Source organism: Brachyistius frenatus, unplaced genomic scaffold, assembly GCF_029030835.1.
Source record: "Brachyistius frenatus isolate BFR_SWC_R1_liver_20210118 unplaced genomic scaffold, ASM2903083v1 Contig_292, whole genome shotgun sequence".
Taxonomy (NCBI): Eukaryota; Metazoa; Chordata; class Actinopteri; family Embiotocidae; genus Brachyistius; species Brachyistius frenatus.
Genome location: NW_027210891.1, coordinates 30,001 through 53,861, shown reverse-complemented (window position 1 = coordinate 53,861; position 23,861 = coordinate 30,001). Strand labels below are relative to the sequence as shown.

General features: G+C 42.1%; 1 protein-coding gene across 1 annotated transcript in view; it reads left to right on the top strand.

The window, feature by feature from the left end:
- The window catches only part of ttc27 (tetratricopeptide repeat domain 27), a 70,293-nt gene that overhangs the window by 22,644 nt on the left and 23,788 nt on the right, over positions 1 to 23,861 (top strand). The window contains exons 8-10 of the mRNA XM_069722456.1: positions 2,750 to 2,862; positions 11,847 to 11,913; positions 18,773 to 18,886. Coding sequence (XP_069578557.1) covers positions 2,750 to 2,862; positions 11,847 to 11,913; positions 18,773 to 18,886 — 294 coding nt within the window. The remainder of the gene's footprint in view (positions 1 to 2,749; positions 2,863 to 11,846; positions 11,914 to 18,772; positions 18,887 to 23,861) is intronic.

The following is a 23,861-nucleotide window of genomic DNA, read 5'->3' as shown; positions in this document are numbered from 1 at the left end:
CAACCGTAACCGTGGTGCTGACGTGTTACAGAACAAGAGATTTTTAATCTTTATTTCTCTGACTTAACAGCAGCAATATTTGATGTCATTCAGGGCGCCACGAGTCAGTCAAACCTTTCGCTGGTAAGTTTGATAACTTAAACTAGGTGTGTTGAACTAATACAAAGGAAGTAGTTCTTCCCTGGATCATGAGTTAACATTTCATTAAATTTCACTGATATCTGTTGAACATTTATTTTAAATATCAAACTACCAAAACAAAGAGCACCGAACCGTCTTAGGAACTCAATCCTAAGAGTTCCTAACAACCTGTGTTGGTGCTAAAGAACTCAACATTGGTTCCACCGTCTATATATTTTCTGAAATCTTCCAAAGCTTTACTGGAGCGTGTCCATGGAGCCCTCAGTCCTGTGGCCCAGATCCATTTCCTGATCCTGATCCTGATCCTGTGCTGTGCTCAGACCTCTAATGACCTCGTTACTGAAGAAGGAGGACGAAATGGGCTCAATCAAGGTCATTAACACAGATTCCAATCTCAAATAGACTAAAGGAAAGTAAAGAGGCATGATGAAGGAACTCTTCATCGCCGGCCAGCAGGTGCTGTCGTTGTAGGTCTGACTGGACTTGGCACCACTGTGCTGTTCTAATGAAAGCAAGTTGGATTCAGAGCTGTTGTTGCTGGTGTGAAACCATGTTGTCACAGTGTTGGGTTTGGATGGAGTTTCTCAGACCAGAGGAATGTGACTGTCACAGTCCTGAATACCTCATATCTGTGTTTAAACTCCTCCTGATGAGTCTGTGTCCACGCTGGTAATAATGATAATCATCATCATCAACGTTTAAGGTGACAGACAGTGATTAGTTCAGCTGTTACTCAGTCCATGGATATAAATATGGACTAAATATGAAACTACAGACTGCATATAAAACTACAGACTGGATGTAAAACTACAGACTGGATATAACACTACAGACTGGATATAACACTACAGACTGGATATAACACTACAGACTGGATATAAAACTACAGACTGGATATGAAACCACAGACTGGGTATAACACTACAGACTGGATATAAAACTACAGACTGGATATAAAACTACAGACCGGATATAACACTACAGACTGGATATAAAACTACAGACTAGATATAAAACTACAGACTGGATATGAAACTACGGACTGGATATAAAACCACAGACTGGATATAAAACTACGGACTGGATATAAAACCACAGACTGGATATAAAACTACAGACTGGATATAACACTACAGACTGGATATAAAACTACAGACTGGATATAACACTACAGACTGGATATGAAACTACAGACTGGATATAACACTACAGACTGGATATGAAACTACGGACTGGATATAAAACCATAGACTGGATATAAAACTACAGACTGGACATAAAACTACAGACTGGATATAAAAGAGTTCATAACTTCCAGATCTGTAAAATGGTTCTGATCCAGAAGTGTCTTCAGCTGCAATCCCAGCAAGTGCCACTAGAGGTCGGCTCCAAAAAGCCTCCGGCTCCATAGACTCCCATTCAACTTCTCTCATCAAATCCAAAGTGAATAAAATGTGTCCATCAGTTATCTCGGTGTTGTTAGCTAAAGTCGCTCCTTCTTATTAGTTTTCAGGAGGTCCATCTGAAAATAATCCCTCATTCATTAGAAAAGAAGATTCAAGAAGACCTGTTTTTGGGGGCGTGTCTGTTTGATTGACAGGCCTGTGGTGCAGTCAGGTTACAGCTATCGGTGGGCGGGACGTAGTATCGTCAGGTTTCCGATCAGATCGGTCAGATCTACCGCTGGCTGAATGTTTTTGAGGTTTAGTGAAGTAAACAATAGAATCGGAGAATATGTTCTTGTTCAATTTTAGAAATCTGATTTGACTGATGTTCAATAGGCTTCGATTCTGCTGGAATATGGTCAACAAGGGGAGAATGTTGATTTTAGTGATGTCAGAATTATTGGTGGCACCTTTTACCCAACACCATTCGTTCAGTCAGTGCCAGACTCTCCTAATTTCAGTCATTTTCCAGGAGTTTCCTTGACACTTGCCGACCATCTTTGGTCCTGCCAAGCCTGAAACCTGTCTGTCACTCATATGGGATTACCTGTCACAAACCTCCTCAACACATATATATTTGACCAAATCTGTCATATGGCCCACTTCAGTGGAGAAACATTATCATGTGCATCTTGTCATGTCAGAGGCTTCTTCCTGTTAAAAGGACTTTTTCCTCCATGATGTTGTAAAGTTTCGACCTCTCTTTATGAAGTCCCCTGAGGAGACCGATGTTGTTTCTTGGGGTTTTAAGAATACAACTGAATTGTATCTTGTGTTGTTGGGACGTTTCTATGTGCATCATATTTCTTTCACTTCCTGCAGATTAGGACGTAAAATGAGTGAAAAAAAATCTGTTCGGTTGTGTCACACCTTTGTTACTCAACGTCCTGTTTCCAGTAGTTGAGCCTATCACTGAATGTCCAGTAACCTGTGAGCTCTGTGCTCACCATGGCCCGTTTAAAAGGAGCCACCAAGCAGTCGGTCCAGTTAAAAGCTAACAGTTGTAGTTTTCCTCTGAAACGTGGGCTGCCAGCAGTCATCTAATGCTTCATCCCAAATTGCCTCCTCGCTCGTCAGCTCGTCGTCGTTTTCTAGTGCCGTGGTGTTTCGCTGCTGCGTATATATGTGCACATTTGACTCCGAGTGTGTTTCCATGGTTACAGGACTACAACCTGGACGACGACACCATGCTGGATAAAATCAGTCTGGAGGATCCAGATGAGTACGAGCTGCCTGAGTTGAGTGCTGAGGAGCAGGCGGTCGTCCTTGGTGTCTGGTAGGTCTGCAGCTCACAGCTCTGAATTCACTTCACTTCCAGCCTGATACACAACAGAGGGCCTTTTAGAATAATCTCCGTGACCGGAGCTCCAGGAGGAACTTCAGATGCTCTTAATCAACCTTCAGGTTCTATGTTACTCTCGTCGGTGTCTGACTTCACCAGCAGCCGACAGCAGTGGCTGCCGTCGGCTCTGAAACCTCTTCAATGGTCATGTCTCACATTTATTGAAGAAATTTATATTTGGACAAACTTAATGAGCTAATTATTGTATAATTTAGTTTTCTCTGTATTTTTTTCTTTCACGAAGTGAAAAGTCAGTAAATGTGTAATTGTGTTAAAAGAAGTGAGCTCACAGCTGTGTAGCTGCTGCAGGTCCCAACGTCAACATGTCAACGTCTCCTTTTCAGTAATACACTTGCAGTACCTGCCGAAGCCTGCAGGTGTCACGATACAAAGGTTTAGTGGTGGACACAGTACTGAGACACCACTGTTCTCCAGAACAAGCTGCTGCACACACTGTTGACCACTAATGCAAAGAGCAGCACCCTGCTAGCATTAGGAGCTGTCGCCATGTTAGCCTAAACAAGCTACCGTTAGCCTCTGAAGTTGTGGGTGGAGCTTCATAAAGAGCTAAAGATGATGCAATTGTAGCAAACGGCAACATTTTAAAATGTGAACATTGTTATGCCATGTTGTCAATGTGAAGTTTGCTACTGGAACTCTTTACCAACGTCTGGCTTTAAATGAGAAATGATTTCCAAGAATATGTTTGTCATGAGATGATGAAACTATTTCTGGTTCAGACAAATCAAATGGTGTGATATGATTTGTGAGCATTAACAGCTGATTCTCTGAGATACACAGTTTTGTCATGATATTGAATATTTCCATTAATTTATGAATCAATTTCTGAGACTTCCAAACTAAATAATAATCCATGTTGGTGAATTGACACTGTTGAGCAACAAGTGGTGTCCCATTTCTTTTATTTAGGAATCTCCACTACTTGTAGCTCTGTTCTGGACGGGGTTTGGACCCCAGGAAATGGATTGGGCCCACGTCTTTGGGGTTTCCCCCTTCTCTTCCAAATGCTCTTTGATGCCATTTTTGTTCTGGCGTTTGATTGTCTATAAGTTATCCTCGATTGTCCCACTGACACAAATATGAAATCTCTCCACACATGACCACTCTGAGACCGTCCCATTGTTCAGTATCTCCATCATCTGCTTAACGTTCAGAATTATATCATAACACTGTGGAGGAACCAATGGGAGCAACCTGATGCTAAGCTACAAAGCTAAAGCCTGTAAAGAACTAGCTTTAGACGATAAAAATATCACAGTTCTTTATTTGAACTCTATCTATCGGTGGAGTCTTGAAGTCGGTGCTGTCTGCTCTTCCATGATGTGACCGACTATCAGTAACACTGCAGTGAGCAGATAAACTGGATCCTCTGTCATGTTGAGGTATCTCAGTTGTCCACAGAAGTTATCAGTGAGTCACTCCATGAGTTGTACGTTTTATTAAATGTAGTCTGCAGCAGGTATCAGCATTTCTTCTTTTCCCTACCGCTGGCTTTTTGCTGACCTCATTTCTTTGTGTGACCTGTGGTTTCCTCCGGAGTCACAACTCAGCAGCTGTAAACTCAAATGGTTCGTTCACAGTTGTTTGTTGTGCTGGTGCTTCTATGCAGGAAGAAGGATGGAAGACAGAGAACGTAATTTAAAAGCAGTTAGCTTCCCAGGGAGCCGCTGATTCATTCCCGGGCTGCTGCTCGGACCAGTGAAGGTCAGTGGAGATGGTAGGAGAAGATTGATGAGCAGCAACAGCTCTGTTTGAATGAATGGTTCATCTACACAGCTGCATGCTGCTCCGGACGGAAAGGAGCGTCTCGTACTTCAATGGAACTGTGGTTGGAAACGGATGTTCATACAACCGTTTCCAAAACCGTTGGGACGCTGCGTAAAATGGAAATATAAACATTATGCAATGATTTACAAATCACATGAACTCATATTTAATTGCAAATAGACCAAGGAGAACATATCAAATGTTGAAACTGAGAAATGTTATTGTTTTATGAAAAAATATCTGTTTATTTTGAATTTGATGTCAGCAACACGTCTCTAAAAAGTTGTGACTCTTTAACCTGGAGGATGCAGCGTCCATGATTTCCAAACAGAATCTCAGATTGTGATCCATCAGACCTCAGGACAGTTGTCCACTTCACCTCAGTCCATCTTCAATGATCTCGGTCCAGAGAAGGCGGTGGTGTTTCTGGATCATGTTTCTATCTGGTTTCTTCTTTGGAGAGTTTTAACCTGCATTTGTGGACGCAGCGATGAACTGTGTTCACAGACGATGGTTTTCACAAGTGTTCCTGAGCCCATGCAGTGATTTCCACTCCAGAATAGTGTGTTTTTAATGCAGTGCTGCCTGAGGGCCCGAAGATCACCACCATCCAATATTGGTTTCCAGCCTTGTCCCTTGTGTTCAGAGATTTCTCCAGATTCTCTGAATCTTTTAATGATATTATGAACCGTAGACGATGAAATCCACTAATTCTTTGGAGTTTTACGTTGAGGAACATTATTCTTAGATTGTTGAACTATTTTTCAACAGTCTTTCAGAGTGGTGAACCTCTCCCCATCTTCACTGCTGAGAGACTCTGCCTCTCTGAAATCATCTTTTTATACCCAATCATGTTACTGATCTGTTGCCATGGTAACCTGACTAGTTATGAGATGTTCCACCAGGTGTTTTTTTTGCGTCACACAAATTTTCCATCTTTTGTTGATCCTGTCACAACTTTTTTGAGATGTGTTGTTGCCATCAAATTCAAAATGAGCAGATATTTTTCATAATACAATAAAATTTCTCAATTTCAACATTTGATATGTTGTCTTTGGTCTTGTGATTTGTAAATCATTGCATTCTGTTTTTATTTACGTTTTACACAGCCTCCCAACTTTTTTAGAAACAGGGTTGTATACTGATAATGACCTTTCTATTGTAGGACATAAAGCAGGTGTCTGTATTGGCTGCCTGTATATAAACAGTGGGTCAGCAGCAGTCAGACAGATCACTGAACACTAATGACAGAAGTGTTTACGGTGCAGACAGGCTGACATTCAGCGTCTCAACCGTCTCAGTGGGGAAGTCTTTGGTCTGACTGGACACTCACTGCTGTGAAACTTCTAATCGCCTGTTCATTGTCAGTAACTCACATTAATGAGAGCACATCCCAGGATAGGATTACGGTTTCATTCATTTTTAGCTCATGGCTTAAAAAGTTGAAGAGTTCCTGGTCAGTAGGATCAGAGGCTTCAGTTCTCAACGGTCCTTTTAACTTGGGGGGATATGACCTTGTCTGGTTTCCTTTTAGTCGCTGCGTGGACATGCGGAGCTCCGTTTCAGATCAGGTACCTTCAATGTCTCACTGTGAAGTCTGTACTTCATATGAAGTGTTTTTAAACCGACCGACAATATGACCTCTCATAATCACCGAAGCTGTCAGCGCTCCGGATGCCAGTTAGAACCAGCTGTTGTAGTCTCCATCATGGGACTTGTTCATGTCCGCTGATTGATTGAGACACCCAAACTGAAAGACAGAAAACAGCCACAAACAATGTGTCTCTCTTTGATCGCCTCGCATCCCTTTATGGTTGTTTCACGACTCTTTAAAATAATTTCTTTGTTGTCACCTCTGTTGTTGTTTGTGGTCTTTTTGTGGTCAGTTTGTGTTTTTTTTTGTGGTCAGCTTAGGTCTTTTTGTGGTCAGCTTGTGTCTTTTTGTGGTCACCTTGTCTTTTTGTGGTCAGTTTGTGTCTTTTTGTGGTCAACTTGTGTCCTTTTGTGGTCAGTTTGTGTCTTTTTGTGGTCACCTTGTGTCCTTTTGTGGTCAGATTATGTCTTTTTGTGTCACTTTGTGTCTTTGTGGTCTGTTTGTGTCTTTCTGTGGTCACTTTGTCTTTTTGTGGTCATTTTGTGTCCTTTTGTGGTCAGATTGTGTCTTTTTGTGTCACTTTGTGTCTTTTTGTGGTCTGTTTGTGTCTTTCTGTGGTCACTTTGTGTCTTTTTGTGGTCAGTTTGTGTCATTTTGTGGTCTGTTTGTGTCTTTCTGTGGTCACTTTGTGTCTTTTTGTGGTCAGCTTGTGTCTTTTTGTGGTCAGTTTGTGTCTTTTTGTGGTCAGCTTAGGTCTTTTTGTGGTCAGCTTGTGTCTTTTTGTGGTCAGCTTAGGTCTTTTTGTGGTCAGCTTGTGTCTTTTTGTGGTCACCTTGTCTTTTTTTGTTCAGTTTGTGTCTTTCTGTGGTCACTTTTTTGTCTTTTTGTGGTCAGCTTGTGTCCTTTTGTGGTCAGATTGTGTCTTTTTGTGTCATTTTGTATCTTTTTGTGGTCATTTTGTGTCTTGTTGTGGTCATTTTGTGTCTTTTTGTGGTCACTTTTTTTTCTTTTTGTGGTCACTTTTTTTTGTCTTTTTGTGGTCATTTTGTGTCTTTTTCTGACCACTGTCTTTTTGTGGTCACTTTTTTTGTGTCTTCTTGTGGTCTTTTTGTGGTCTGTTTGTGTCTTTTTGTGGTCACTTTGTGTCTTTTCGTGGTCACTTTGTGTCTTTTTGTGGTCACTGCCTTTTTGTGGTCATTTTGTGTCTTTGTGGTCATTTTGTGTCTTGTTGTGGTCATTTTGTGTCTTTTTGTGGTCACTGTCTTTTTGTGGTCACTTTTTTTTGTCTTTTTGTGGTCACTTTGTCTTTTTCTGATCACTGTCTTTTCGTGGTCACTTTGTGTCTTTTTGTGGTCACTGTGTTTTTTTGGGGTCACGTTGTGTCTTTCTGTCAGCACTTTGTCTTTTTGTGGTAATTTTGTGTCTTTTTGTGGTAACTGTCTTTTTGTGGTCACTTTGTCTTTTTGTGGTCATTTTGTGTCTTTGTGGTCATTTTGTGTCTTCTTGTGGTCATTTTGTGTCTTTTTGTGGTCACTTTTTTTTGTCATTTTGTGTCTTTTTCTGACCACTGTCTTTTCGTGGTCACTTTGTGTCTTTTTGTGGTCTGTTTGTGTCTTTTGTGTCTTTCTGTGGTCACTTTGTCTTTTCGTGGTCACTTTGTGTCTTTTCGTGGTCACTTTGTGTCTTTTCGTGGTCTGTTTGTGTCTTTTTGTGGTAACTTTGTTTCTTTTTATGGTCTGTTTGTGTCTTTCTGTGGTCACTTTGTGTCTTTTCATGGTCTGTTTGTGTCTTTTTGTGGTCTGTTTGTGTCTTTCTGTGGTCACTTTGTCTTTTCGTGGTAACTTTGTGTCTTTTCGTGGTCTGTTTGTGTCTTTTTGTGGTCACTTTGTGTCTTTTTGTGGTCTGTTTGTGTCTTTCTGTGGTCTGTTTGTGTCTTTTTGTGGTCTGTTTGTGTCTTTTTGTGGTCAGTTTGTCTTTTTGTGGTCATTTTGTGTCTTTGTGGTCACTTTTTTTGTCTTTTTGTGGTCACTTTGTCTTTTTCTGATCACTGTCTTTTTGTGGTCACTTTGTGTCTTTTTGTGGTCACTGTGTTTTTTTGGGGTCACGTTGTGTCTTTCTGTCAGCACTTTGTCTTTTTGTGGTCATTTTGTGTCTTTGTGGTCATTTTGTGTCTTGTGGTCATTTTGTGTCTTTTTGTGGTCATTTTGTGGTCACTTTATTTTCTTTTTGTGGTCACTTGTTTTTTGTCTTTTTCTGGTCATTTTGTGTCTTTTTCTGACCACTGTCTTTTCGTGGTCACATTGTGTCTTTTTGTGGTCTGTTTGTGTCTTTTTGTGGTCTGTTTGTGTCTTTTTGTGGTCATTTTATGGTCTGTTTGTGTCTTTCTGTGGTCACTTTGTCTTTTCATGGTCACTTTGTGTCTTTTCGTGGTCACTTTGTGTCTTTTCGTGGTCTGTTTGTGTCTTTTTGTGGTCACTTTGTGGTCTGTTTGTGTCTTTCTGTGGTCACTTTGTGTCTTTTTGTGGTCTGTTTGTGTCTTTTTGTGATCAGTTTGTGCCTTTTCGTGGTCTGTTTGTGTCTTTTTGTGGTCACTTTGTGTCTTTTCGTGGTCACTTTGTGTGTTTTTGTGGTCACTTTGTGTCTTCGTGGTCATTTTGTGTCTTGTTGTGGTCAGTCACTTTGTTTGTGTGTGGTCTTTGTCTTTTTGTGTCACTTTGGTCATTTTGTGGTCTGTTTGTGTCTTTGTGGTCATTTTGTGTCTTGTTGTGGTCATTTTGTTTTTGTGGTCATTTTATGTCTTTTTCTGTTGTCTTTTTGTACTTTGTCACTTTTTTTTGTCTTTTTGTGGTCACTCACTTTGTGTCTTTTCGTCTTTGTGTCTTTGTGGTCACTTTTTTTTGTCACTTTGTTTGTGGTCATTTTGTTTTTGTGGTCACTTTGTCTTTGTGTCTTTGTGGTCATTTTGTGTCTTGTTGTGGTCAGTTTGTCCGTTTGTGGTCACTTTGTGTCTTTTTGTGGTCAGATTGTGTCTTTTTGTGTCACTTTGTATCTTTTTGTGGTCATTTTGTGGTCTGTTTGTGTCTTTGTGGTCATTTTGTGTCTTGTTGTGGTCATTTTGTGTCTTTGTGGTCATTTTGTGTCTTTTTGTAGTCACTTTTTTTTGTCTTTTTGTGGTCATTTTATGTCTTTTTCTGACCATTGTCTTTTCATGGTCACTTTGTGTCTTTTTGTGGTCTGTTTGTGTCTTTTTGTGGTCACTTTGTGTCTTTTTGTGGTCTGTTTGTGTCTTTTTGTGATCAGTTTGTGCCTTTTCGTGGTCTGTTTGTGTCTTTTTGTGGTCACTTTGTGTCTTTTCGTGGTCACTTTGTGTTTTTTTGTGGTCACTTTGTGTCTTTTCGTGGTCACTTTGTCTTTTTGTGGTCACTTTGTGTCTTTGTGGTCACTTTGTGTCTTTTTGTGGTCAGTTTGTGTCTTTTTGTGGTCAGCTTGTGTCTTTCTGTGGTCACTTTTTTGTCTTTTTGTGGTCAGCTTGTGTCCTGTTGTGGTCAGATTGTGTCTTTTTGTGTCACTTTGTATCTTTTTGTGGTCTGTTTGTGTCTTTGTGGTCATTTTGTGTCTTGTTGTGGTCATTTTGTGTCTTTTTGTGGTCACTTTTTTTTGGTCTTTTTGTGGTCATTTTGTGTCTTTTTGTGGTCACTTTTTTTGTCTTTTTGTGGTCACTTTGTCTTTCTGATCACTGTCTTTTCGTGGTCAATTTGTGTCTTTGTGGTCACTTTTTTTTGTCTTTTTGTGGTCACTGTCTTTTTGTGATCATTTTGTGTCTTTGTGGTCACTTTTTTTTGTCTTTTTGTGGTCAATTTGTCTTTTTCTGATCACTGTCTTTTCGTGGTCACGTTGTGTCTTTCTGTCAGCACTTTGTCTTTTTGTGGTCATTTTGTGTCTTTTTGTGGTAACTGTCTTTTTGTGGTCACTTTGTGTCTTTTTGTGGTCATTTTGTGGTCTGTTTGTGTCTTTCTGTGGTCACTGTCTTTTTGTGGTCATTTTGTGTCTTTGTGGTCATTTTGTGTCTTTGTGGTCACTTTTTTTTGGTCTTTTTGTGGTCATTTTGTGTCTTTTTCTGACCATTGTCTTTTCGTGGTCACTTTGTGTCTTTTTGTGGTCTGTTTGTGTCTTTTTGTGGTCACTTTGTGTCTTTTTGTGGTCTGTTTGTGTCTTTTTGTGGTCAGTTTGTGCCTTTTCGTGGTCTTTTTTTGTCTTTTTGTGGTCTATTTGTGTCTTTTTGTGGTCACTTTGTGTCTTTTTTGGACCCTGTTTGTTTATGTAACAGATACCAGACTAGTTTTACATCGAGAAACTATGAAAGTTACCCAGATTACAAACTGCGGACATGAAGCTCAGATGTTCAGGTGGTGATCTTTATGTTTAAGCATGGAGCCTGTCGGTATCAGAAAGCTTCCACCTCATTCCCTGAGACTGAACCAAGCTACAACACTTAAAGTAGAATGAACCTATGTTGTGTCTCACTGTAATCAGCCTCTTAATCAGCCATGCTGGGCGTGTCCTGTGTGTTTAAATACTTATTAATGCAGAAGCAGGTTGCTGCTCCGTGTGTCGTGATCTCTGGCGGTGCAGCCTGGTGTCGTGTGCAGGTTCTGACTGGTCCATCACATCATTCCTGCCTGCTGTATTATCACCGGTCAGGTAATTGTTGCCTGCAGAACTCATTTGAGCCAAAGATCAAACCTCCATGAAGATGCTCTGGAGGTTGCTGGGTGTCGCCAACTTTTCCCTCCACTGCTGCCCTGTGACCCAACTCCCATTAGGACCCCCCTTCTTATGGACACTTGAAGCTAAAGCAGCTTCCACCGAGGTTAAACACTGCTTCTTGGTCACCTCTGTGATCCCTCACAACAACTGATGGTAGAGACCTCTCTGGTTCCAAGGTGACGGCGGTACTCTCCCGGCACTCTGACAGGCCTGTGGTGCAGTCAGGTTACAGCTATCGGTGGGCGGGACGTAGTATCGTCAGGTTTCCAATCAGATCAGTCAGATCCACCGCTGGCTCCTCCCCCAGCTCGTCCAAATATGGTCACTTCCTGCTCCAAACCGCTCCGAATTAGCAAAGATGGTGACGGACAGAATCTGAACTGGAGGCTTCATAACGTTCACAAACCAACGATGACATCACTGATGGTTGATGACATCACTGATGGTTGACGGTTGATGACATCACTGATGGATGATGACATCACTGATGGTTGACGGTTAATGACATCACTGACGGGTGAAGATTGATGACATTACTGATGAGTGATGGTTGGTCTCATGGTCACAATTTAGGACAGTCATTTGGTCTCAAATTCAAATATCAAACAGATTGTCAAGAAATTTGGTCCAAATAATCATGATCCCCTTATGTATCCCATCATATTTTAGGTTCATCAGTTTATTAATTTCTCTTTTCTGGTTCAATAATCCAAAGAGCTGAACATTGGATCTTTTTTTATGGTGTTTCTACTTTTCTGTTGTCTTGCAGCACTGACTTCCAGAAGAACAATCCTGTCCATAAACTAACCGGAGAAGAACTGCTGGCCTTCACTTCTGTAAGTCACTGTTCACTGTTTCTTTGTTGTCCATAAAATGAAGTCGGAAATACTTCATAGAACAGATTCTAATGCTTTTTCACTTCAAGGTTTTTGCCTTGTTTAACCCAGAACTTAGTTACAGTGTGGTAAAACTAAAACAGTGTAAAGCAGAAGTTTAGATTTTGAACATTATATAAATCTAAAGTGTTTATTTATTCAACTTAAGGAGAACTGCAAGAAAGCTGAGCTCAAGTTTAGGAAAACAAAACCATAAATCTATGTATACAACCTAAATACCAGCTCATTGTTTTTCTAAAAGCAGTTTGAATTTCTCCAACAAGCTGAAAACTGCCTGTCAGGTACTTTTTCAGTGAAACATTGTCGGGGAACCGTTTCTGTTATCAACATTTAACTGTTTGAGGCTTTATTGTTTTACAAGGAAACCTCATTCTTTTATCTTTTAAATGAATTTTGGTTTTGAGAGCTTAAAGTTCCCCGAAACTCATGAAACTTGGTGTACCCATCAGAAGTGGTGAAACTTTACCTCTAATATGGGTGTTGGACATGAGTGTGGTAGAATGGCTCTGTAGCGCCCCCTAACCTGCAGCGTCTAAATCTTCTTTCACCTATGTGTATCAAATTTGGTAGAGATGTTTATTATACCGAGATCTAAAAAAAAAAAAAGTCTTGGTGCCATGACCTAAACTCAACAGGAAGTCCACCAGTTTGAATTTACTGTCCATTTAGTTGTTTTGTACTTAATGAAACAAACGGGCCATCGGGAGACTGGAAGTCAGCACCAAGTCAAATTGGGGTGCACTTCTGTTTTTCCTTATCAACTGAAGATATTCTAGTTTTAAGTTGTGTTTTCTGTGATAGGTTAGTTTGTTGAATAGACAAATGGTGGTGCTTAAAGTTTGGGAACCCTTTTCAATTTTCTACATTTCTGCATAAATATAAACAAAAACATCATCAGACTTTTACTCATGTCCTAAAACTAATCAATGCCTGCAGTATCAACACAGCATTTTCTGATATGTACTTGCTATTCAAACCTATGGAGGAGTTGTTTCAAAGAGCCTGTTGGACCTCTGAATTCATCTGGTGTTGAACAAATGAAATTACAGTGTCAGTACAGACTTGATAGTGGCATTTTAATGGCACAAAAATAATTTCGGCTTTTATTCCTTCTTTTTTAATAATAGCCATATGCTGACAAATCAAATGCAGCATTGCATCTAGAGTGTAAACCCGTTCCACTCAGCCACAGGTGAGCCTGAGGACACCTGGCTGCGATGAGTCGCGCTCCCGATGTTCACTCCGATGCCACATACCACACGACAGAGCCGACTGAGTACTTTCTGTCAGATGTTCTTTCTAATTGCTGTATCTGTGAAACTTGAGCCAAAAATGACTGAACGCTGGAGGATGAGCCAGGCTGCTCTCCCGAAGAGAACTTGTTTGGAGACGCTCCCCATTCTGGACACGTCACAGAGCGGTAACAGGATCGCTCTCTTGGCCCGTCCAGCAAGTGTTTTCTGAAAGCACTGCGAGGATTCGGACTGAAGAGAACACTTGGCACGAGGAAGGACGGGACAGGAAATTAAAAGAAAAAAAAGCAAACAGTGACTCTCTGGAGGTGAACCCGGGGGCTGCTGCCTTCTGTAAAAAACTCTCTCTGGCTGAGAAAAATTGAAAAAATAATGCTTTCCTCAATCATAAACAAATGTTTTCTGGTGGCAGAGGGACTCCTGTACAGCAGGAGCTTCTGAAAATGATGATTCTTTTCATTATTACGATTATGTATGGAGTTTTATTCCTTATTTACTCACTGTCATCTTTTCAGAAGGATGTCACTCAGACATGTTAATGAAAAATAAGAGCCAACCAGCAGCTGTAGACTTTGTTCTGAGACATTCGATCGTGGACGCCAGGTAACGTGTACATTATAAGGACAAGACGGAACAAGTTGAGATGCACGTGGTTGTTGGAGGTTTTCATGTCTCTGAAGTTACTTCATGCTGATTGGATGATTGAAGGCATCAACAGTCATGGTGGATATCTGTGTCTGCTTTGAAAACATTCCTACATGATATTTTTTTTGCATTCATTTTTATTGAGGAAAACCTTATTTAAACTATATGTCATTAAGAATAATTCAAACCATGTCTTTGTTGAAGATATTTACTAAAGTGAGAATATGTAACGATGAATTCATAAACAATGTATAACCCCGTGTCTAAAAAAGTTTAGACGGTGTAAAATGTAAATAGAATAAAAATTTTAAAAATTGCAAATCATGCAAACCCATATTTAATAAATAGACCAAAGACAACATATCCAATCGTTTTATATTATATATTAAACATATATGCTCATTTTGAATTTGACGGCATCAATGGATTCTGGTCTGTTCCATAGTTCAACATGCTTCTAGAAAGAGGTATATTTGGGCTGATAGTGATATCCAATTGAATAACACGTATTTGTGGTGCAGTTTCATTATTTCTGTAGTATTGTGCCGTGTTTTGTGCACCCAGCTGTGAGCTCAGTGTGAACAGTTAGCTGGCAGTTCTTTCTGTATCGTCAGTGTGCTGGAGGGAGAAGCTGCTGCTGGATCTGTGAGCAGGCATCTTCCCAGCCTACATGTAGATCCAGGAATCTGCAGGCTGGTTAGATGGTTGTCACATGTCCGGCTGTCTTCGTCCAGACCCGGGTTCTGTCAGCAGTGCTGCTGTTCAGCCACAAACAGCAGCAGTCATTGATTCTGCTTCAATAAGGCCCATGAAATGTGCAATGTTAATCAGACGGTAGGTCGTTTCTGCAGGGAGAACTAGACTGCAGGATGTTGTGGATTCTCTGCACATCCTGTGATAGAGAGGAGTCTGATGGAGTTTGTCAGAGGGTTCAGAGACAGATCGTTGAAGTCCATCAACACACCAACAGAGAGGGTTTGGGGATGTGATTGTTTCCAGCTTTTCAGGATCAAATAAATCCGCCTCAGCCCTGAAAACCTCTTCACAGGTCTATCTGTCTGAATCAGTCTGATCCCTCTCTGCAGCACAGTTCACTCATAAATCCAGAAGAAACATGTCCCTTTCTTTTTTTAAATATTGATTTTGTAAACACAGAGTCAGACATCAGTGTATGTAGCAGTAATATCTATTTATTGCGCAGGACATTTGTTCTAGCTCTCCTACCATAAATCTCTGGTCGGGTATGATGCTTTATTTATATATTTCAATACATTTTATATCAGGATACAAAAATATCAGAACAGATTTTGTAGAATCGTGGTTCTACTTTATATTGTTGTAAATCTTTTGTCAATCAAACTAAACATTTCCTGCTTTTATTTCAAATCAATGCACATAAAAATAATGAATAAAAACCTTATTTCTGTTTGAAAAACTATATATTTAAAAAAAAAGAAGTGAGTAAGATATAACTGATGTCATCATCCATCAGTGATGTCATCAACCATCAGTGATGTCATCATTGGTTTGTGAACGTTATGAATCCTCCAGTTCAGATTCTGTCCGTCACCATCTTGTTAGTTCGGAGCGGTTTGGAGCAGGAAGTGACCATATTTGGACGAGCTGGGGGAGGAGCCAGCGGTGGATCTGACCGATCTGATCGGAAACCTGACGATACTACGTCCCGCCCACCGATAGCTGTAACCTGACTGCACCACAGGCCTGTCAATCAAACAGACACGCCCCCAAAAACAGGTCTTCTTGAATCTTCTTTTCTAATGAATGAGGGATTATTTTCAGATGGACCTCCAGAAAACTAATAAGAAGGAGTGACTTTAGCTAACAACACCGAGATAACTGATGGACACATTTTATTCACTTTGGATTTGATGAGAGAAGTTGAATGGGAGTCTATGGAGCCGGAGACTTTTTGGAGCCGACCTCTAGTGGCACTCGCTGGTATTGCAGCTGAAGACACTTCTGGATCAGAACCATTTTACAGACCTGAAGCTACGAACTGTTTTATAAACAGTCTGTAGTTTTATATCCAGTCTGTAGTTTATATCCAGTCTGTAGTTTTATATCCAGTCTGTAGTTTATATCAAGTCTGTAGTTTTATATCAAGTCTGTGGGTTTATATCCAGTCTGTGGTTTTATATCTAGTCTGTAGTTTATATCCAGTCTGTGGTTTTATATCCAGTCTGTAGTTTTATATCCAGTCTGTAGTTTTATATCCTGTCTGCAGTTTTATATCCAGTCTGTAGTTTTATATCCAGTCTGTAGTTTCATATCCAGTCTGTGGTTTTATATCCAGTCTGTGGTTTTATATCCAGTCTGTAGTTTTATATCCAGTCTGTAGTTTTATATCCTGTCTGCAGTTTTATATCCAGTCTGTAGTTTTATATCCAGTCTGTGGTTTTATATCCAGTCTGTGGTTTTATATCCAGTCTGTAGTTTTATATCCAGTCGGTGGTTTTATATCCAGTCGGTGGTTTTATATCCAGTCTGTAGTTTCATATCCAGTCTGTAGTTTTATATCCAGTCTGTAGTTTCATATCCAGTCTGTAGTTTCATATCCAGACTGTAGTTTCATATCCAGTCTGTAGTTTTATATCCAGTCTGTAGTTTCATATCCAGTCTGTAGTTTTATATCTGCACAGCATGTTTTATATCTGCACAGCATATCATACTGTGTGGTTCGACACTCAGTTGGAATAAACTCCGCCCAAAGAACCCTAAACAGGAATAGAAAGAAGAAACACACTTAAAAAGAGGAGACATTAGAGTCAATGGCCGACTGTCTGCAGCTCACTGAGGAAGAACCAGAATGAATAGATCGTACCTCATCTATTCCAGCCAAGACACAGAAGTCTGTGTTGTTCTCATGACACTCAGTTTGTAGTGTCTCCTATGTCCGTCCACGCTCTGCAGTCCAAACCAGAGGTTCTGATGCCGCTCGCGTCGGCTGACTTTTGATCACCAGCACCTCAAAACCAAATTATTCCACCAAACAAAACTCCGTCTTCTCTCACCTGAGTCCCGATGACCTGGAGAGCCATTCCAGGTTTTAAATGTGTCCTTGTCTCCTAAAAGTGGAGACAGTCCCGTGAAGCTCTGCTCACGCTGAGGATGAAGGTCTGACCTCTGTCGGTGTGTCTGGACGTCACTGGAACTGCTCATCTCATACATGTTGTAGCTGTGCGTGGTTCTAGGGATTATAATCTTTAACTACCAGTGGATTCTTTGGTATCGAATTAAATATCTGCATAATGACTGGATTTCTGTCAAATTTTGTTCACATATTTTCAGATAATCAGTTTAAAATGAAATGAATTTGATCTTCAGCCACTTTCACACCACAAACAGAAACTTTTTTCTGCATCTCGCTGCTCATTTGTGTTTACAGTCGCATGACAAATGCTCAGCATGTCTGTGACTTTAATCTGATGGATGTTGGTGGTGAAATAATTAAGACAAATTTACTGCTGCACTAATGACTCCAGCACGACTTTCTAAACATCATCATTGTTTGTTCATCTCAACTAGAAGCATGTATCACTTTGATGGCCATCAATAAACAGCGTGCAGACAGTCGTTGTTGTAGATCCAGTTCTGATTAAAGGTGAGCCCGGTTCAGATTAAAATGCTTCAGTCATCCTCCCTGATGGAAATCTGCTGTTCCCTTTAATCAGCTCATCTACAGCCCAACCATTAATCTGTGCCTGCTATTATCCAGCAGATGATCAGCGCAGTCTTCAGCCTGGAATAGGTTCTAATAATGAGCTGCTCTCACTGAAGCTGCTGGTTGATTCTGTGCAGCTGAGTTACTCCTAGAGCTGAGCAGGAGAGGAACGGATATGTCTTACATTTTGTTATTGTGTTCTACCAAGTTGTGTTCAAACCAGATTCCCACTGCATTTATTTATTTATTTAGTATTTCATTTATGGTCACGGATCAGATTGATTTGCAGGGTTAGCTGTTAGAGTTCAGGTTGTAACTTTCTACCTTTTCTATCAGGAGAAAGCTGTCAAGAATCTATTCAACCTCTTGGTTAGTTTAAACAGTGTGTTAGTACTGCATTAAAAAGAGACACTATTCTGGAGTGGAAATCCCTGCATGGGCTCAAGAACACTTCAGGTCTTGGTCTTGTTTATTTCAGCAGAACAACGTCCAACCACATTCTGCACGTATTCCAACAGCATGGTTCTCTAGTAGAAGAGTCCGCTGATAAACTGGCCTCCTGCAGTCCAGACCTGTCAATCATTGAAAACATCTGGAGCATCAGGACATGAACAATGCAACTTATACAGATGTGTTGCTGACATCAGATTCACAATGAGAAGATATTTTTAGAAAACAATAAACATTTGATATGTTGTCTTTGGTCTATTTTTAATTAATTATGGGTTTTCATTTAGTTTTTATTTGCATTTTACACAGGGCCCCAATTTTTTGGAAACATGGTTGTATCAGTTATCTCAAATACTCAGATATAATGACGTCTGGTCTTTATTGAATCTATCACCTAAGGAGCAGACGGGGAGGTGATCATACTTAACATTTGGTTGAACATTGAACTGGTGACACTAATCTTGGGTGTCCACCTTGAATGTGTGCTGATTCTACAGATGTTCTGTGTGTCGGGTTGATGATGCGTTGAAGCCTCCACCTTTTAGAATCTGTAGCTTCTTTGCAGCAACATCCACGTTTGAATCTGTCAGCTTCATCGGCCGAGCAGGTGGACACACGAGAGGGTTTCTTTAAAATGTTCTCTGCATGAGTCTGAACTGATGGACTTCTGTCATATAATCAGATTTCTACTGTTGTATCAGAGTATAATCCTGTTCCTGAATGACTAGAAGATAATCTCTCTGTGTGTCCCGGTCTCATCCTCCTGCAGTGTCTTCTGTCTCAGCCCAAGTTCTGGGCTGTGGAAGTGACGGCGCTTTGCCTCAGGACCAAACTGGAGAGAGGAAGAACGCGGTGTGTTGAGAGAGCCATGATGCAAACGCAGGTAAAGAGAGAAAAGATAAAACTGTGGAACTACTTACATACTTTTACTTCTGTTTCATTAGGCAGCATCAAATTTGTGATTTTTTTTTTTTTTCCCCATTGCATTTTAAACAAGATTGCAAAAACCCCGACACACCAACTACCACAATGTCGTAAATAAGTATGTAAATAAACCAAATGATGTCATCTCATGTCTGAGGTGGACCATCACATGACCAACCTCAGAATCAGGTGGTGAAACTTGGAGTTATCTTTTTTTACAACAAAAATTTAAATACAGAACTTTTCCAGATGTAAAGTGTGAATGTGCACAGACTTTCCTAAATACTGATGTTGAAATGTTTAGTTGTGCTTGGTTCAGTGGGATCTCATCACGTTCACTAAGTGGTACTAAATATTGTCCCACTGATCTGAATGCAGTGATGCTGCTGAATGCTTTGTTGCTGCCTGTAGCAATGTTTGTGCTACCGGGGTCTCTCCTGGACACAGATGACTCGCTCAGTCACACGTTCGGGTATCAATGCTTTTATTTGCCCTATCCATACACCCTGTCCATACACCAAAGTCTCTGTGCCAACGCTCCCCTCCAGCCTCCTTCTCCCTGCTCCCTTTATAGGGGAGAGCTCATCAGTTCATATTTGGCTCAGCTGTGCTCATTACACCTTCCCGGCACCGTTCCCTGAACCACTCCTCCCACTCTCCACCCCCCCTGCAGCTGAGCTAACCACACTCCACCACCACATTGCTGAATGCAGTGATGCTGCTGAATTTACGTTTATTGAAATTCAGTTTCAAACAAAAATTAAAATTTCAAGTGGAGCAATTCAAATATAAATGATTTAAATTCAGTTTCTACTGACACATATTTCTGCCGATACTTCTAAGTGACACGCAACCGAACTGCTTAACTACCGGATCACACCAAAACTGAGAAATCACAACACAGGTTATATCATGGCACTTAACACATTAAAGTCTTTACAGCAGAACTTTACAATATTATACAGAGAAACCAACAATTCAACAATTCCCACATAAACTAGGAGGGAAAAACTTCTCTTTAAGGGAGAAAAACCTCCAACAGAGGGAAGAAAAACTCCCTTTAACAGGAAGAAACCTCCGACAGAACCAGGATCAGAGGTGGGCGGAGCCTCTGTTAACAGAACCAAGATCAGAGGTGGGCGGAGCCTCTGTTAACAGAACCAGGATCAGAGGTGGGCGGAGCATCTGTTAACAGAACCAGGATCAGAGGTGGGCGGAGCATCTTCCTCGACCGGGACAGGACAGCATAGAGATAGAAGAGAAGAACTGTTGGTGGAGACGACAATCACAGAGCAGAGACATGCAGCTCCATGACGGGACATCTGGAAAAGAAAGAACAGAAACTATACGAGCGAAGGAACTGAATGGAGACAACAGATAATAAGAAGAAACTATGGGAGAGAAAAAGATAGGTAGGTAGGTAGGTATTTACTTTATTAATCCCCGAGGGAATTTTTTTTCGCTACAGCAGCATACATACAGAAGCAATAAGACAATAATAGAAACAATAGAATAAACTAATAGAAAATAATAGAATAAGATAATAATAGAAAAGCAATCAAATAAAATAGCAGTAAATAGCAGTAAAAAAATATAAATATAAAATATAAAATGCACAGTATATACAGTACATTATATATCTATATATTATATACAACAAACCAAGAAACACAGTCAACATATATATATATATATACAGATATATATAGATATATACAGTACAGTATATATCTATATATATTATATACAAACAAACCAAGAAATACAGTCAACAGTGTTATTGTACTGTGATGGATTTTGCCAGAGGTGAGTTATTGTACAGTCTTATTGCAGTGGGCAGGAATGATCTCCTGTATCAGGAATGATCTCCTGTATCTGTCCTTGTGACAGCGGAGCTGGAGGAATCTTTTGGAGAACGTCCTCCTCTGTCCCTGCAGCAGGTGGAGAGGGTGGTCAGGATTATCCAATATGGATAATAGTTTGTTCAGCGTCCTCCTCTCCACCACCTTTTCCAGACTATCTAGTTTGTAGCCGATGATGGAGCCGGCCTTCTTAACCAGTTTGTTAAGTCTGTTGGTGTCTCCGGCTCCAATGCTGCCCCCCCAGCAGACCCCAGCGAAGTACAAAGCACTGGCCACAACAGATGGTAGAACATCTCCAACATCTCGCTGCACACATTGAAGGATCGAAGTTTCCTCAAGAAAAAGAGTCGACTCATCACCTTCTTGTAGACAGCATTGATGTTGGTCTTCCAGTTCAGTCTGTTGTCGATGGACACACCCAGGTACTTGTACTCCTCCACCATGTCCACCTCCTCTCCCAGAACTCTCAGCGGTTGTGGAGCCGTCGTCTTCCTCCTGAAGTCGACCACCATCTCTCTGGTCTTGGCCACGTTCAGGAGCAGGTGATTTCTACCAGCCCACTCCACAAAGTCCTCCACTACTGCCCTGCACTCCTCCTCCTGTCCATCCCTTATACACCGACCACTGACTCCTCCTCCCGTCCATCCCTTATACATCCGACCACTGCAGAGTCATCAGAGAACTTCTGCAGATGTCTTGACTCTGAGTTGTACTGGAAGTCAGTGGTGTAGAAGGTGAACAGAAAGGGGGACAGAACAGTTCCCTGAGGAGCTCCAGTACCACCGACCACCGTATCAGACAGCACACTGCCCAGACGGACAAACTGTGGTCTGCCTGTCAGGTAGTCAGTGATCCAGGAGACGGTGGACGTGTCCACCCCCCCTCCACCCCCACCACCTGCAGCTTCTCACTCAGCAGCAGTGGTTGGATGGTGTTGAATGCACTGGAGAAATCAAAGAAGGTGATTCTCACAGTCACCGGTTCCATCCAGGTGAGACTGAGCTCGTTGCAGCAGGTAGATGATGGCGTCGTCCACTCCCACACGAGGCTGGTACGCAAATTGCAGAGGGTCCAGAGAAGATTTCACCAGCGGCCTGAGGTGGGCCAAGATCAGCCTCTCCAGCACCTTCATCACATGAGATGTGAGGGCAACCGGTCGGTAGTCGTTGAGGCCAGATGGAGTCGTCTTCTTGGGGACTGGAACCAGGCAATACGTCTTCCACAGCACCGGGACCTCCTCCTGCTTCAGGCTCAGGTTGAAGAGGTGTTGTAGGACCTCAGCTAGCTGGACGGCGCAGGTCTTCAGGACCACGGGGCTGATGCCGTCAGGTCCTGCAGCCTTGCGCTGGTGGATTCTCTCCAGCTGTCTCCTAACCTGGCCAGTCGTCACAGAGAGGGAGGTGAGGGGCGGGGGGGGGGTCGAGGTGTCGATGGAGGAAGAGCCCTTTGAGATTGAGGGCTCTGTGCAGTTCACCAGGGGGCGCAGAGGGGGGAGGGTGGGAGGCAGCAGAGGTGTTTGGGAGGTGTGAGGTGTGGAGGAGACAGATGAGGGTGGTGAACTAAACCTGTTGAAGAAACAGTTTAGCTCATTGTTCCTCTCCAGGTTCCCCCTGGTTGTTCCTCTCCAGGTTCCCCCTGGTTGTCTCTCTCTCCCCTTCAACCCAGTAATCTCCTCCACACCTCCCTCACATTGTTCTGCTGGAGTTTGGCCTCCAGCTTCCTCCTGTAGGAGTCCTTGCACTCCCTCATCTTCTCCTTCAGGTGGCGCTGCACTCTCCTGAGCTCCTCCCTGTCCCCAGACCTGAAAGCTGCTTTCTTCTTATTAAGAAGAACTTTCAGGTCACTGGTGATCCACGGCTTGTTGTTGGGGAAGCAGTGTCCAGTCCGGGATGGTACGGTGGTGTGTTCACAGAATTTAATGTATTCTGTGATACAGTCCGTCCTGCTGTTGATGTCCTCCCCATGTGGTCCACACAGCACATCCCGGTCCGTGGACTCAAAGCAGTCCTGCAGGGCGTCTTTAGCCTCCTGTGTCCACCTCCTCACAGTCCTGGTGGTCACAGGCTGCCTCTGCACCAGGGGGACATACCTGGGAGTCAGCAGGACCAGGTTGTGGTCTGATCTACCAAGGGGGGGAAGGGCAGTAGTACTGTATGCATCCATGGCATTAGCATACAGTAAGTCCAGAGTTTTATTGTTCCTTGTAGGGCAGTTAACATACTGGTGCAAAGTTGGCAGAACTTTATCCAGACTGGTTAAAGTCTCCAGTAACTAACAAAAATGCACCGGGATGCTTAGTCTGAAGTTTAGCCACAGTGGAGTAGATGGTGTCCACTGCTGCCTCTACGTCAGCTGATGGCGGAATGTACACAGCGATAACGATGGCGGACGTGAACTCCCTCCCTCGGTAAATAATAAGGGCGCATCCCCACGGCTAGAAGTTCAATGTCCGGGCTACAGAAACGTTCCTTCACACACACGTGGTCGGGATTGCACCACCTCTTGTTCACATAGACTGCAATCCCTCCACCTTTCTTCTTGCCGCTCCGAACAACGTCTCCGTCCCCCCGAACAGTCCTGAAGCCGGGTACGGCCGCGCTGTGGTCCGGGAGATGTGAGTGCAGCCATGTCTCGGTGAAACACATGATGCTGCACTCCCGGTACTCTCTCTGGGTCTTTACCAGCGCCGAGCTCGTCCGTCTTGTTGTCCAACAACCTCACGTTCCCCATTAAGATCGCCGGTACCGATGGTTTATATTTCCTCCTTTCCGCCTTCAGCTTAGCTCCGGCTCTGCAACCCCGCCGTCTTCTCCGAAGTTCAACGGGGATCTCAGGCCTCGCTCCGGGCAGCAGCAGTAGGTCTACTCAGCGCGATCAGCTGATCACCAGAGTAAACAATAACAATGCCCCCATCCAGAAATGTGGAAAAATTACAAAAAGATGGTGAGGTATGAGTCAGTTAAAGAGTAGGAGGAAAGAAAAGAAGCTCAGCATGTAACGAGGTCCTCCAGCAGCCTCGGCCTATAACAGCATAACTAAGGGTTGGTTCAGGTCTTCCTGAGCCTGCCCTAA